Source organism: Colletotrichum graminicola (genome assembly GCF_000149035.1).
Source record: "Colletotrichum graminicola M1.001 genomic scaffold supercont1.11, whole genome shotgun sequence".
Lineage (NCBI taxonomy): Eukaryota > Fungi > Ascomycota > Sordariomycetes > Glomerellales > Glomerellaceae > Colletotrichum > Colletotrichum graminicola.
In genome coordinates, this window is record NW_007361015.1 from 761,311 (window position 1) to 776,315 (window position 15,005).

At 56.2% G+C, this 15,005-nt stretch overlaps 6 protein-coding genes across 6 annotated transcripts in view; 3 read left to right on the forward strand and 3 right to left on the reverse strand.

Moving 5' to 3' along the window:
- The window catches only part of GLRG_03751 (uncharacterized protein), a gene marked incomplete at both ends in the record, with an annotated part of 1,679 nt that extends 719 nt beyond the window's left edge, over nt 1-960 (forward strand). The window contains one exon of the mRNA XM_008094436.1: nt 637-960. Coding sequence (XP_008092627.1) covers nt 637-960 — 324 coding nt within the window. The remainder of the gene's footprint in view (nt 1-636) is intronic.
- Nucleotides 961-1,428: 468 nt separating this feature from the next.
- On the reverse strand, nt 1,429-2,346 carry GLRG_03752 (CTD kinase subunit gamma; the record flags this gene model as incomplete). Its single annotated transcript, XM_008094437.1, has 3 exons — nt 1,429-1,878; nt 1,945-2,121; nt 2,191-2,346. The coding sequence occupies 3 exons, from the start codon at nt 2,344-2,346 to the stop codon at nt 1,429-1,431; spliced, it is 783 nt and encodes a 260-aa protein (XP_008092628.1).
- A 645-nt stretch (nt 2,347-2,991) lies between these two features.
- GLRG_03753 (pyrroline-5-carboxylate reductase) lies at nt 2,992-4,078 on the forward strand (the record flags this gene model as incomplete). Its single annotated transcript, XM_008094438.1, has 2 exons — nt 2,992-3,049; nt 3,105-4,078. The coding sequence occupies 2 exons, from the start codon at nt 2,992-2,994 to the stop codon at nt 4,076-4,078; spliced, it is 1,032 nt and encodes a 343-aa protein (XP_008092629.1).
- A 1,261-nt stretch (nt 4,079-5,339) lies between these two features.
- GLRG_03754 (uncharacterized protein) lies at nt 5,340-7,137 on the reverse strand (the record flags this gene model as incomplete). Its single annotated transcript, XM_008094439.1, has 4 exons — nt 5,340-5,458; nt 5,527-6,238; nt 6,304-6,872; nt 6,987-7,137. 4 exons carry the CDS (start codon nt 7,135-7,137, stop codon nt 5,340-5,342), a joined length of 1,551 nt encoding a protein of 516 aa, XP_008092630.1.
- Nucleotides 7,138-7,738: 601 nt separating this feature from the next.
- GLRG_03755 (BP28CT domain-containing protein) lies at nt 7,739-13,244 on the reverse strand (the record flags this gene model as incomplete). Its single annotated transcript, XM_008094440.1, has 3 exons — nt 7,739-8,641; nt 8,694-12,816; nt 12,868-13,244. The coding sequence occupies 3 exons, from the start codon at nt 13,242-13,244 to the stop codon at nt 7,739-7,741; spliced, it is 5,403 nt and encodes a 1,800-aa protein (XP_008092631.1).
- Nucleotides 13,245-14,047: 803 nt separating this feature from the next.
- GLRG_03756 (GDSL-like Lipase/Acylhydrolase) lies at nt 14,048-14,972 on the forward strand (the record flags this gene model as incomplete). Its single annotated transcript, XM_008094441.1, has 4 exons — nt 14,048-14,053; nt 14,111-14,207; nt 14,261-14,385; nt 14,436-14,972. 4 exons carry the CDS (start codon nt 14,048-14,050, stop codon nt 14,970-14,972), a joined length of 765 nt encoding a protein of 254 aa, XP_008092632.1.
- Nucleotides 14,973-15,005: the final 33 nt, after the last annotated feature.

Consider the following 15,005-nt stretch of genomic DNA (forward strand, 5'->3'; position numbering starts at 1 on the left):
GGGCCCCGTGACACGCCGCGGACGGGCGTCTGTCCGCTAGCGCTGCTTTCATGCTCCTTCTTTGCAATGCTACTTTTGTTGATGGGAGTAGTAAATCTAACTATTGGTGTTGCTAGTATTGCATATCTTCTACTTCCTGAACATACCTAGTGACATTTTCTTCTTTTTTGCATCTACTCATCTTAGTCCGTTGATCGTACTTCTCTCCATTTTTGATTGTCCATCTGTCATCTGTAGTCGATCGGTACTGCTCCACGCCAGTCAACGATGAAAGAGGAATCTGTTGCCTCGACTACGTCATCGTCCGTTTTACGCTCTCTATCCCCTTATCTGCCTATTATGCCTCATCTCCTAGTCGTATCCACCCTTCGCTTCCTCCCCCTTACCGACTCTCCTCAATCCACGCTTCATACAAGATGTTCCTTATTAAAGGTCTTACACTTCCTCCTTCGCATCTCAACTTTATTCTTATAAGCTTCTCCAACTCCCCCACCTATTTGGACGAACGGGGGGAGGGGGGTGGGGGGGGTGATGCATCAAACCATCCATCCATTCCCCGGGTGAACTCGTCATAAGGGAAGAGGGGGAGGGAGAGAGAGAGAGATACGGACCGATGCTGACCGTCATTAATTGCAGTCTAAGCTCAACATTCCTGACCTTCCCGTCGGTGGCTTCGCCGCCGCTCCCGCAGCTGCCCCCGCCGCCGCCGCGGAGGTTGAGGAGGCCGCGCCGGCGGCGGCCGAGAAGAGCGTCTTCAACATCAAGCTCACGGCCTTCGACGCCGCCGCCAAGGCCAAGGTCATCAAGGAAGTCAAGAACCTGCTAGGCCTCAGCTTGGTGGACAGCAAGAAGTTCGTCGAGAGCGCGCCGAAGCTGATGAAGGAGAACGTGGCCAAGGACGAGGCCGAGAAGATCATCGCCACGATGAAGGAGCTTGGCGCCACCGTCACCATGGAGTAAACCGTCCTGACGGCTGGCTGGTTGGCTGATTTGAGAAACGAGGGCGCCCTACTCCCTGGGAAGGAGAAGTAAAACTCGGGCGGGAGGAGCATTGTTGTCGGACATCTGGATTGGATTGGTCTAGACGGACGTGTATGAGTGTATAAACACCCATGTAACAATATTATCAAGACACATACACCACCATTCTTGCTGCAAAGCCGTCTCCAGCTTTGTGTGAACTTGTTGCTTCGTTCCTAGTGCTCCTCGAGCCACTGTTGATGAGAACCCCAAAACACGGTACTACTACTACTACTACTACTACTACTACTACTACTACTACTACTACTACCACCAATGGTATACACAGACCCGGCCCGGCCGCCGAAACCAACCCATGAACGCCAGTTTTCCGCTCTCCAAAGAATTAAACGCCAAGAAATAAATACTCATGCGAAGCCGACAAAGTGAGAGCCGTGTCGTCAGCCCTCAATGCTTCTTGCCATTCGCGACACGGGTACTGGCGGGACCAGCAGGTGGCTTGGGGGCACATGAGTGATTCATGGCCTGGGTGCATGCGACAAACTCCTCCTCGGCAAGGATGTGATCGTCATCGCCCAGGTCGCTCGTCTCGTCCCAGATCTTGTCGATCTCGGCGGTCTCATGGGTGCCAATGGCCCAGATGTTCTCGCGGAGACGCTTGTGGCGCTCGCGGTCCTCCTCGATGCGCTGCTCGATCTGGCGCTTCTCCAGCCGCGGGGCCCGGCCGTTGGACTGGCGCGCATGGCTAGGCGGCGCGTCGCCCATGTCGACGTCGCCGTTGACGGGCGACGAGAGGCCGGCGTCGTGGGCACTGGTCTCGCGCTCCCTGAGGACCTCCTCGATCTCGACGACGGTGCGCGCCTCGAGAAAGTTCTTCTGCTGGAGGCCCTGTAGAACCTGGTCTGCACGTCAGCAAACCCAGCCGAGCTCATGTAACATGAGCACACCCGGTGGGGGACTCACCCTTCTGACGACCTTGACGTTGGCGGCGCCGGATCCATCATCAGGAGCGACGGCGTCGACGATGCGAATGATGTCGCGCTGCATCATTCGAACGTAGTCGACGTGCTTCTCCTTCTGGGCCATTTCCAGGAAATGCTCGATGAAGTACATGATGTTGGCGCGAGTGTTCATGTTGTTCTGGGAGCGGGCGGGGAGGGGAAAAATCAGCATCAACCTCTGTCATTTTCCGCATTGAACTGAACTCACCCGTTCCAGCTGCTCGAGTATGCAGGAGTGCAGGTCCTCATCCATGTCCTTGTACTTGAGTGCATATTGAGCGGCCTTCTGAGCCGAGGTGACGGACGCGTTGAGATGTTGAAGCTGGGCCGTGAAGCGCATCCGAACCTCGAAAGGGTCCGCCATGTCTGCTGGATGCCAGTCCTCGCCGGCGTCGGGTTCAGCGGAATCAGTCTAGAGGATCAAGTCGAAATGGTTATCGGATTCGCTGGCGACGCCCGGACTGAGGTCATTGACGAGACCAGATAGATGCTCTTTGTTGAGCACGAAAGCTAATACCTACTACTACCTAGGTACCTTGCTGCAGGGCGAACGAGCGAGCGACTCAGTTTCCCACGGGGGTGCCGTCGCCCGTTTCCATGGTATGTATTTTTGGGATCGACCAACACTGTGCGAAAGGTAGCGAGCGGAGTGCTACGCCATGGTGGGCTTAGCGCGGAAGAAACGGCAGCTCAGTGGATGAGGACGGACGATCTCGGATCAGTGACCAGTGGAGAGCTCTTTTCACTCACCCCTCGACTCCTATTTGTTTTTTTTTAGTAGTTTTTTTTTTTTCTTCGCTTTAAATTAATAGGCCGAAGTCGTCGCAGTCGAATGGCATTTCTACACACTGAAGTTGATTGTACAGACCAAGCTGCTTCTTATTTTCTTTGCTGAAACCGAATCTAGCCTTCCGCCAGAAGCAAAAACACAAAAAGGTCATTAATTGCACCAGTGCAATCATCACTTACAACTTACACCGCAAATCTCATCTTATACCGACCCTTCACCATGTCTGTAATGGGCGACCACAGCTCCGAAGAGCTGACAGTGACTGTCCTTGGCTGCGGTGAGTAGACGGCGGAAACCTCGGAACGAAGCCCGGTATACTAACTTCTGAACAGGAACCATGGGTATCGCCATCTTGAACGGCATCCTCACCTCCCTCGTAGAGATGCAGGCTCCCAGGCCTCTCCAGATGCTCCATACGCCCTCGGCGTCAGGCACCTCGACGCCCCGGCATGATGAAGTTCCCGCCCGCCTCCCCTCGCGCTTCATCGCCTGCGTTCGCCGCTCGGAGAGCGCCAAAAAGGTCAAGAAGGCGCTCTGGGAGCACTCGTCGATCCTCAAGGTCGTCCAGAACGACAACGTCAACTCGGTCTACCAGTCCGAGGTCGTCATCCTTGCCTGCAAGCCCTACATGGTCAAGGAGCTCCTCAGCGAGCCCGGCATGGCCCGCGCCCTTCACGGCAAGCTGCTCATCAGCATCTGTGCCGGCCTCACAGAGACTCACCTGGAAGAGATCCTCCACGGCGCCGTGCCGACCAAGAACCCCGAGGAGGACGGCCGATGCCGCGTCATCCGCGCCCTGCCCAACACCGCCTCGCTCATTCGCGAGGGCATGACCGTCATCGGCGCCCCGACGTACCCGCTGCCCCCCCAGACCGCGAGCCTCGTCACCTGGATCTTCAGGCGCATCGGCGACGTCGTCTACCTGCCCGCCAACAACATGGACGCTAGCACCGCCCTGTGCGGCTCCGGCCCGGCCTTCTTCGCCCTTATGCTCGAGGCCGCCATCGACGGCGCCGTGGCCATGGGCATCCCCCGTGTCGAGGCCCAGAGGATGGCTGCCCAGAGCATGAAGGGCGCCGCGTGCTTGGTCCAGAACGGCGATCACCCGGCCCTGCTGCGCGACAAGTGCACCACCCCCGGCGGCTGTACGATCGGGGGCTTGTTGGTGCTCGAGGAGGGTCGCGTGAGGGGCACCATCGCGCGTGCTGTGCGCGAGTCGACCGTCGTTGCCAGCCAGCTTGGCCAGGGTGTCCAGGGAGTCAACGGCACTCGTTTCACCCCTCAATCAGGATACTCCCAGTTCTAGGTGTTTTTTTTGTTTTTTGTTTTGCCTTCTTGCGCCGGTGGGCGTTCTCAAGAGCGTGTTAGCGTTATACAGCATGGATGACGAACAAATCATTTATACTTGCCGCCATTACACGAGCTTGCCATTTTATCTGTCCTCAGCTAGGGGGGTTCCTCGGGTGTATGTGTCGTCTGTTGTGTTCATTTGACATGGTTGAGGGATGATTTGCTGCATACTTTCATACCCCTAATCGAGACCATACAAGCAAAAAGAAGAAGAAGAAAAAAATCTTTTTCTACGCCCTGTTCTTAAGTGTGGTTCGAACAGCGCGCCCCCAACAAGGCCCGGTGAGTTTTGTTTCGGGGGTATTATGTTAAAGCTTTAACCACTAGGCCACACACGCCATCATCGCGGACCGGTGGCAGAGAGGACGGTGGAATGGATTAAATAGACATCTTCGAAGCTGGGTAGGTGGCTGGGGTAGGTTTCGGTGATGACAGTAAGGTTGTTATCACGGAAGGAACGCCCACCGCGCCCCTCCCCCATAGGACCATATAGTCTCCACCAGGTGTTCTATACCTCAACTAATCAAACTACCGAGGTAGGTAATTGAAGGGGGGGAGGTGTTAGTAGAGCGTAAGGTGGATGTATCAGCCGCGTATTGTACAAGGCAGCACATACATCTATATAAGATCTTGGCGTTGGACGCTGGAGGGATTATAGGAAGGGCCCTCCAGTGAAATTCCCGGAGCGTAAAGCGACTGAGGAAGCCGTGAACAAGTGTGGAATTACACAGGTTGTCTGGGTCGTCTTCGACCTATTTCGCCTTGTCAATATCTCTTCAACTCAGGTTGGCCTACTTCGTATGCTAGCAGGACAAGGCTTGAATGACTTGTGAGCGTCAGCTGCTAATGACCATAAGTCTGGCATATTTGCTAAGCGTCACTTATGCCGAGGTAGATCAACTTACACAACTTTTGACAAGTTATATTGGAATGAGGTTTTTTTCTTTTCATATCATACAGATAAGTAGACTCTGGGTCGTTCCCGTTTTTCTCTCGCACCTCCTAAGTTACCCCACCGTCCGGTCTATGGCTAAAAACAACAAGCAGATCACAAACCCGGTCTAAATGTAACCCCCCCTAATTAACTTTATGCTACTACCGCAGCTTCTAACCCATAACTTACATCTTCCCGAGGCGAGTGTTTTCGGAGAGGGTTAGAGGTCTTGGGATGTCGGAGCATATACTCAGATGAACCCCCACCCCCAAACGGACCTCACTCAGAATCGAGAAATGCCTCTCCCGAAAACCCAGGTGATGAACCAGTAGAACGGTACCAGGATCTTGTTCCGGATGCTCATCGACTTGGTCAGGTAAGCGCAACGCCACAGAATCCACGCTGTTCGCGCATTAGCACAAGAGGGTCATACAGCTCGAGGGGCACCGTTTCTCCAAAGGAAAACATACCTGCCCGGCCCTTCAGCTCGTCCGCGGAACTCTGGTGGATCGCCCTCCAGCTTCCCAGGTAAGCCATCGTCCCCAGGTTGCGGAACTTGAACGGCTTGCTCCCCCGGTCGTCCGCCGCCCTGTTGAGCATCTTGGCGAGGTACACGGCCTGCTGGCTTGCCACCTGCGCCGTGGCGGGAAGCGTCCCGGTTTCCAGGACGGAGCAGTCGCCCAGGGAATACACGTCCGGTAGGACGGCCTTTTCGTTATCCGGGTCGTCGAGGCGAACCCTCAGGTGGGAGTCCGTGATGATGCCGCCGCTCCTCTCCGCCTTCAGGACTTTCACAATCTCACTTCTCTTCCCCTCAACTGCCGAGGCGGGGTTGCGCAGCTCCTTCTTCAGGATTTTCTGGATGAGCGGGTTCTGCATCAGCCCCGTGCTCCACACCACGAGGCCCGCGCCGACCTCCTCGTCGCCGTACTCCTTGATCTTGAGCTTTAGAGTGTTGTAAGTGTCGTCCTCGTCCGACCGGATGCGCTGCAGGTGGTGCTGAGTCTTCACTTTGATGCCCTGGCGGCGGAAGAGGTCCTCGGCATAGGAGGCGAGCTGCTGCTCGAACATGGGCAGGACCTTGGGCGCGATGTCGTAGATCGTGATGCTGACGAACTCCATGAGGTGCGGGTACAGCTTGGACAGGTCGTCGTGAATGAGGTCGTGGAGCTCGGCGGCGAACTGTGAATTAGGTCAGTGTGCCATTCGGGGTCGAAGCTTGGGGGGGGGGGGGGGCGACTGCCGACCTCGATTCCTGTCGGGCCACCTCCCACGACGGCAAAGTGTAACATCTTCCTCCGCTGCTCATCCGTGGTCGTGGGCCAGTCGGCCTTCTCGAAACACTGGAGCACCCTCAAACGAATGCTCCTCGCATCGCCAATGTCTCGCAGGAAGTTGGCGTACTCCTTGACACCCTCGATGCCGAAGGTCTGCGAGTACGCCCCGACGGAGATGACCAGCTTGTCGTAGGGCACATCAATCACCTCCCCCTTGGACCGGTGCAGCTGCCTCTCCGGGAGGGTGCGGGACGTGGCGTCCTGGGACGTAACCTTCTCGACGCGGACGAGCTTCTTGGAGAAGTCGACGTCGTCCGCCCAGGCCTCGTAGAACGAGTCCAGGTTCAGCCAGCGGACGGGCTCGAGGATGGAGCGGAACTCTAGGGTGCCGACCGATGTTGAGGCCAGCAAGGGGGTGAAGACGAAGTAGGAGCGCGGCGAGATGAGGATGCGCTCGAATTTCTTGGGGTCGAGTTCGCGGGCAAAGGCATAGCCTGCCCATCCTGAGCCCAGCACAACGACCCTTTCACGTTTTCGCTCTGACACGCGAGTTAGCAGGTTTCTTGGGCATCTCTTGGTCACTGTTCGTGGTACGGGTGGGATTTTGGGGGGAAGGAAGGGGGGTGTTGTTGAGTTGAGTGAGTCAGACTAACCCGTCGGCGAATTCGAGCTCGTGCTGTTGCGATAGTTCACAACACTCGTGTTAGTCGTCGCCCCGGTCCGCAATGCCGTCCCGGCGGGACTCCGGTGTTCAGGCCGGGCGAGGCTTCTCCAATATTGCCGTGCGACTTTCGATGATGCCATGTTGGTAACTGAATCACACCACCACACGCACTACGACGGGGCAGCAGTGAGCATATGTCATATATATGGGATGTCCGCAAATTCAACCCCTGGACGGGCCCTAGCTGTACGAGGCGGTGCGTCAAGCCCCGGTATTTTGTCTAGGCGTTTGTAAGCGGGCGCGATAATAGACCGGAAGTCTATGCGCTTCTCAAAGAGCTTGCTTACTGGGTACGGGTCGGAGTAGGCGGTTGCTGTGTAACCTCGCCGACTTTAAATCCTGCACGAGAGAGAAGGGTTCTGAAGTACGTTAGGAACTTTGCAAGTATATTAAAGCAATTCGCTCTTGCTTGAACCTAAATACACGCAAATTTCTTAGCTCTGCGTTACCGAAGCCGAGACGCAAGTGGCCGGGCCCTACGGACAAGTGACGTCTCCGTCTCCACTTTTCCCCGTCCGGACACTACGGGATGGCATTTCCGCTTTTCGATGTTCAAATGACGTCTCAAAATTGATTACTTTTGGTACCTAATACACAAATTGACCACTCTTCGTCCAATAGCCTTTCAGCCTCACGGCCCTCGGCTCCATCCTTCCTCTTTCTCCCACACATTCGGATTCACTATTGCAACATGGAGTCCAAGCTTTCGCCAAGGACCCCTTCGATCTTAACGATCCACCGATGCGTCTCCCGCTCGACAACCTCATCGTCGTCGTCCTGGAGCTCGCTGATGTAGGGCAGCATTTCGGGCAGCGCCGACAGCCACTCCTCGCCAAGCTTCTCGGCGAGCTCCTGCTGACACTTGACGGCTGCCAGACGGACGGCTGCCTGCTCAGACCGCAGGTGGCGGAGGATGGCGCTGTTGAGCTCCTTCTGGTGCTCCTGGGAGTCGGCCGCAGACGCCAACTCCACAACCGCGGGGATCAACTCAGCCGACAGATCCACAGAATCGGCGTTGAGGAACTGCGCAGTGAGAACGGGTGCAACCTTGCTGAAGTGCGCGGGCGCCTGCCAGAAGTCGTCCTGGTCGTGCTCAAAGCACCTCGCCAGAGTGGAGAGGACACGCTGCCACAGATCCTTCTGCTCCGGCAGCTTAACGTCGCATGCTTTGATGATGTCGACGGCGTCGTCCACAATGTAAGTCGCGTAGTTTGTGACGATCGACTTCAGGCTCTCGAAGAATACGTGCAAGAATCCGTAGACACTAAAACGACGCAGTGCGCGCCCCGTAACATCTTGTTTGGGGAGCTGCGTAGACCACTCGACAATCTGAGTGAAGATAGGCCTGAAAGCCGCATCGTTCAGCTTGTAAATCATCTTGAGGGCAACGTCGTTGATGGATGCCTCGATCTTGGCCACGCGCTGAGATGCTGCGTTGGTGAGCTTGTCCTTTGTGTTCTCGCGTCTTCGGAGGTCCAACGAGTTGAGGAGAATCGCGGACAAGGATGTGACGTTCTTTGTGACAATGGACTTGGTGTGGCTCTCGACGACGACGCCAAAGACGTCAACCCATTCCTCAGTTGCCTGTAGCTCTGTTAGTCTTGTTGTAATTCCGATCATCTTCCGAGCAACTTACATTGAAACCTGCCTCGGTGGCCGGGATCCAGTTCTTCTCCAAGCTGCCCAGCATGGTTTTGGCCTCGACCTTTCTGGCGAGGAACCTCAGGCAGTTGAGGCGCTCATCGTCGGCTTCGCTATCCAAATCAGCCTCAGCCGACTTGTTGGAGGCAAGGAGGATGTTGTCCAGGTGCTTCGCAGAGATCATGTAAGGTAGGTGCTGTGCCAGGGCGGTGATGAACGCGTAGCCGGCGTTGTGCAGTTCGTTTGCTGTCGTCTTGTCCTTCACACACTGCTCAATGTAGAGAATGGCCTGGGAAATGGCAATGTTGACAATAGGCAGGATTCCGTCTTGCAGAACATCAACAAGAGAGGCAAGGCAGAGCAGGGCCATGACGCGCAGGCGGGCATCGGGCTGGCCGAGGCAGTGAGGTCCGGCAATGGTCGCCGCAGCGCCTGCCACGGCCTCGATATCCTTCTTGCCGTACTTCTCCGCAATCTTGTCCACGCAGGCAACGGCGATGTGCTTGTATTTGATGTCGTCGGTGTCCCTGATCGCGGCGGTGAGTTGCGGCAGGAAAGCGAGCAATGCCGTCCTGGAAGCGACGTCTGCGACGCTCTCTTGGTCCACGCGGACCTCAAGGGCCCGGAGGACCTTGCGGCGGAGGTCGATTTCGGTACGGTCTAGGAGATTCTCGACCGACTTGATGAACTCGCCAATGGACAGGAGGTTTAGCAGGTTAGCCAGGGCATTACCGCAGCATTCGTGCAACGCCTTTTGCTGCTTGACGGTCTCAGCCAGGGCCAAGACATCCCTGAGGAGAATGGCGTACAAGTCCCGAATCTTGGAAGAATCCATGTCGTCCCTCTCCGTGAGCACGGTGATCTCCTTTCGGAGCTTTCTGCTGGAAAGGAGAGCCGGGAAGACGGTCAGCTGCTGAAGGGCACTGGTCTCGGGCTTCTTCTCCGCCAAGTCCTCTCCGACGCCCAGCAGGGTAGCCGACAAACCGGGTTTGGGCTTGAAGATGTCACTGATCAAGTCCAGGAGCTTAGCTAAGGTCTGGAGCTGCACCTCGGCGCTGTAGACGCCCAGGAGTTCAGACGCAAACGCCATCAGGCTGTCGTTAGGACCATATCTATCGACCAGCATCGCCAGCAAGGCGTACAAGAATTCATCGGGGCCAAGGGTGTTGATGAGAGCAACGAACAAGCCTTGCTTGCGGTGCGCAGGGATGTGCTCGTACGCAGTAACGAAGCTTGCGAGCAGCTCAGCGGCGCCAGCGACCGGGTTCCGCTTGCCCTTCTTAAGGGACGCCATCAGAGGCGGAACGACCTCCTTGATGGTCTGGTTAACCACATGAGCAGAGTGATCGTCATTCTGGCGGAGGACGGAGGCGCCCATGAAGGTGAAAATGGGCATCACACTATGGAGCACTAGATCAGGGGCAGCAGTGGCAAGGCTGGCAATCAGAAGCAAGGCCGAGTTTTGCACGATCGGGCTGGAAGACTTCTGGATGCAGTTGACAAGCAGGTCGCCGTGGCCCCCTGAGCCGTCAATCTTCAGGCTCTTGTTGTTTCTGTAAGCGGGCACCATCGCGATCAAGCTCGTGAGCACCAGGTTTTGCAGGTAGCCGAGTTCGGATCCGATGACGGTGCGGAAATGCTGGAGCTCGGAGAGGGTGCCGAAGAGACTGTCAAGGAGCTCGGGGTGGGAAGCAGGGTTGGAGCCATCCACGAGCTGGAGCACAAAGGTGACTGATCTCAACGTCGCACTGAGCTCGGCACTGGCTTGCGCAGTGACTACGCGGTTGGCCTCAGATGAGCTGGTCCTGCGTCGCTTGTTCGCCGGAGGCTCGGTGATGATCTTCGTGCCCGTCTGAATGGACTCGAGGAAGTAGGAAAGGATGTCCGTGGTGAGCTCGACGTTCCTCAGGAAATCGGCAGCCTCATCAGCAATGATGTCCTCCTCGTCCTGGGATGCGTGTCGCGCTTGAGAGAGCTCCAGCATTGTCTGAGCGACGTCGAACTTGGTGTCGGCCTTCATCGAACTCCAGATGGATCGGATGCGGGCAGAGATTGATCGGACCAGCTCCGGGCGCTTAGCAGAAGCAGGGTCCTTGACGATGGAGAGGAGGCAATCCAGACCCTCGCTGTCGTTCGGCACAACAATCTCGGCGAATCTGGTGTGGAGCACAGCCTGGTCCACCTCCTCGGCCTCGGAAAGACGGGTCGTCTCTTCGGAAGACAAGGAAGCCCACCACTGGAACGCCGGCAGCAGCACCTTCGTCCTTGAAGTAGACGACACTCCTCTGATGCGGTTAAGGATTGAGAGAAGATTGGACTTGACCCTGAGCAGCGGTGTCGCAACAACGTGACTGGCAAGGAATGATAGGATCGATGCTCTACCCGATGAGCTGAGTGCCTTCTTCCCGTCGCTGCCTTCGTTCTTCGCGCTACTATCGAGCGTCGAGTGCAGCACCGCGCGAATGTAGTCTTCGTGCATGATACATTCCTCAAGGGCCGGAAGGATGACGCCGTGAAGAAGGCGGGAAACAACATCGGCGTCCAGCCATTGCACCTTGGAGCTGTCGTCGTATAGCTTCTTACCGCCCCAGACAGAATTCTTCGCAGCCTTGGACTGATGGGGGAAGAAATGGCCGATCTGGATCAGGAGCTCGGCAGCTGCACGGCGGACCTTCTTGGAAGAATCGACCAGAGCGACGAGGCAGTAGGGGATGAGAGCTTGGAAATCGAGGTCGTTGCCGTCGCCATCACTGAGACGTCTTCTGACCGCGTCCACAGCGGCCGCGCGGGCGAGAGTCGGGTAAGGACCTGACCAGATGCGAACGAAGAAGGTGATGTAGGTGTGATCGCTGACTGCCGTCTGTCGGCTGAGGGACGGCAGCTGGTCGAAATCAGCAAGCAGAGTCGGGTCCTCGGATTGCTGGGAGACAACGCGGAGGAAAAGTCGGCTGAACTCGTCGTAGACCTCCCCAGTGCTAGTAGAAAGGCAGGAGGGGAGAGCGCGCTTCTGGCCCGACAACTCCTGGATGGTCTCTCGCAAGTCCTCCTTTGCGGGTGCGGACTTGGGCTCGTCCATCTCGACGTCCTCCTGACTGCCTGGCAAGGCCTTTCTCTGGCGAATGGAAACGTCGAGCTTCATTTCCAGCTCCTCGACATCGAAATCGACCTCTTCTAGGACCGTCCGGATGATCTCACTAGTCTCCCCGGAGAAGCGAGAAAGATCGATCAATGTTGAGCCAAGCTCCTTGCGAATTTCACCGTCCTTGTCAACGTTGTCGTCGAGTCTGTGTGCAGCCAGCACCAGAGACTTGAAAATGACAGCAATCTGCTTCTCCTTCAAGATCTTGCTCATCAAGATGGCGCGGATGATGGGCAGACCGCGAGCGTCGCCCTTCTTGCACAAGCGTTCGATAAAGGCAATGCAGAGTCCGTTGGTGAGCTTGTCAACTCTCCTCTCCTGGCCCAGTTCGACGAGAATCTCGCCAAGGTTCTGGACTTTCAGCAAGGCCTTGGTGACCTTTCCGGAAAGCTGTTTCGCCGACCGGTACTGCGCCAGAATGCACAAGCAGACGAGCCCAGGGCGAACAGTCTCGCTGGTCCAGCCGTGAACGATCTGCTCCATGAAGGCCGAGAGAGTCGCATCGTCAAAGCTGCCCTTGGCCGCAACGACAGTGACAGCCATGTAGGAGGCAATCTGCATGTTGGGGACTTTCTTCATCGACATTGCCTCGGCTAGCGTAGGCCCGACGCGGTGCAAGAAGGCTTCGTTGTTGTCCTGCTGAACAGCGGCGCGGCCGGATCGCATGTTCTCGAGAAGCCCGTTTACAGCCTCCGTCATTACGCCACCCCAGAACGAGACCAAAGTTGGGTATTGTTGCTGGTGCCTGCATGCCTCAAGCGTGTATTCGGACAGGGTGCTGAGGAAGTCGGCCTTGTGGATCGCTTCGTGGACCAAGACGGATCGCGGGGGGGAGGTGAGCGACTTGATGTAGGGGCTCAAGAATCGGTACTCGTGAGGGATCTTGGGCGGGAGGATCGAGAGCAAGGTGACGAATGCAGGGATCGAGTGATACGGGAGGAAGGTTGTGATGAGGGACTTGGTGTTATGCTCGTGAATTCTGTCACCCGGTTAGAGAAACGGCGACACGGCATGGACCGCAACGGCATACCTGAATCTCCTAACGAGCCACTCGAGGGCCCGGATCGAAGGCATGAGCCTCAACCGGCTGCCGACAAGGCGGAGGAAGGACTCGACTTTATTGTCCAATTCGGCATTTTCAGCAGCAGTCATCTGGGTTCGGTCTTCGCTCATGCTCTGCTCGCTGAAGAGCGTCTTGGAGAAGGGTTTGAAGCGGCCATCGAGCTCGCAAAGCTCCTCGAAGCCCTCGGAGCATATCGTGTAAAGAGTCTGGTAGCTCTGGGTCGCAGCAACTCGCGGCTCGAAGATTAAGGACTTGGAATGGGCGGCCTTTTGCGCCTTGACATCCAAGGAAGCCTTCGAGTTGGCGGCGATCTGCGCTAACTGCGCAGCAAGAGAGGACACCATATCTTAGAAGTTTTGCGGCATTCCGCGGTGATTGAATAACTCAATGGCGGGGAGTCCTACGAGACTGGGATTTTCCCCAGAGCGTGTGTGTACCTGGGATTTCTCGATTTTTTTTTTCTGGGCGGGTATTAGTTACGCCGACTATTTTTTTGTTGCTGATAAGCCGGTTAGCGAATCATTTCATTTATTGATAAGGGAGTGGGTAGAGTGGCATTGACCCCACCGTCCGTCCCCTCCTTCTCTACCATTGCGCACCAGCTCAAGTCTTTGAAAGCTCGAGATTCCATATAGTTGCTTCGAGCTTGTTAAGCTGAGTCGGCTAGGTTTATTTTAATTTATACATTTCCTTCCTAGATACATAATATGAGTATTCGCAATACTAGTTCATCATTGCGAGTTCGGGAATCAGGATCGCTCATGTTTCATTGTCAGTAAATAAGTAAATAAGTGATTCCAGAGGTCGAGAGGCTTTAGTGTCGTTAATCATTTCAGTGGAGCCCAACTTATTTGCTTGTTTTCCAAGTTAGGAGCCGTTTTGTATGGTTGATAGACCCGTAACCGCAGGCACTCCGTGTGAACAATCCAGTAAGAGCGGTATTGTACTTTAGCCGTTCCGTGGGGGTTGTGTGATCGGGAGTTCCAGCGGGTTGCCTGCAGAGGCTCGTGTAGTAAGTAGTAAGACACTATTTAGTCCCGAGTCGGACTCACCAACCAATTTGCTCAGAAGACACACTTCCACAGCCTGGTTGCTTCTCACATTGTTCCTTTCCGATCCACCTCCGCTTCAGTAACGCTTTACCCCCATGGCGGTAGGTTACGGTTCTGGAATTCAATGAATGAACCAGGGCGACTTACCATGATTGCAGAAACCATACCCCCAAATCGTGCTCCTCGGAGACTCCCTCATCCAGGGCTGTTGCGAGGCATCCGATGGCTTCTCGTTTCAAGCAGAGCTCCAATGCCGTGAGTCGTCTCTGGTTTGCGTTGCATCCTCGAGCTTATAGGCCGCCTCTCAGATGCGATGCGCCGCTTCGATGTAGTCAACCGCGGCTTCTCTGGCTGGAACACAGCGAATGCTGTCAGATATCTCGCCGATATGTTCCTCCCTCCTTCCGAGTCTGGGCCAAAGTTGGAATGTCTCGTGAGTGTAGCGAACCACTCCCGGGGTCACTGTGCTAAGGTCTTGACCAGGTGGTGCTCCTTGGCGCAAACGATGCTGTCCACCCCATGAAAACGACGGTGCAGCACGTCCCGCTGAGCGATTACAAGAAGAACCTTGTCAAGATCGTCACGCACCCCAACATCACAGGTCACAACCCCAAGATTATCCTCGTCACGCCGCCGCCCATAGACGAGATTCGCGTCACCGAGCTCGACCTGGCCGCGGGTCACCCGAAGCCCCAGCGGACCTCCAAGACCAGCGCCGAATACACACAGGCGGCACGAAATGTGGCGGCCGAGGTGCCCGGCGTGGTGCTGGTCGACCTGTGGCAGGCGTTGATGGACCACGCTGTATCCAGGACGCCAGGCTTTCGGGCCGGAGGTCCTCTGCCAGGCACACCGGAGTTCGGCGAGCGGGGCGGGCTGGCAGATCTTCTCCCGGACGGCCTCCACATGAGCGGCGAAGCATACAGGGTGTTTTACGAGGCGTTGTCGGTTCACCTCGGCGACTGGAGCAAGGGCCCTTCCGTCTTCCCGGACTGGCGTGAGGTGAACCCTCCAGCGTAGACATGACTGAGGGCACTCTGACAGAAGGGGAAA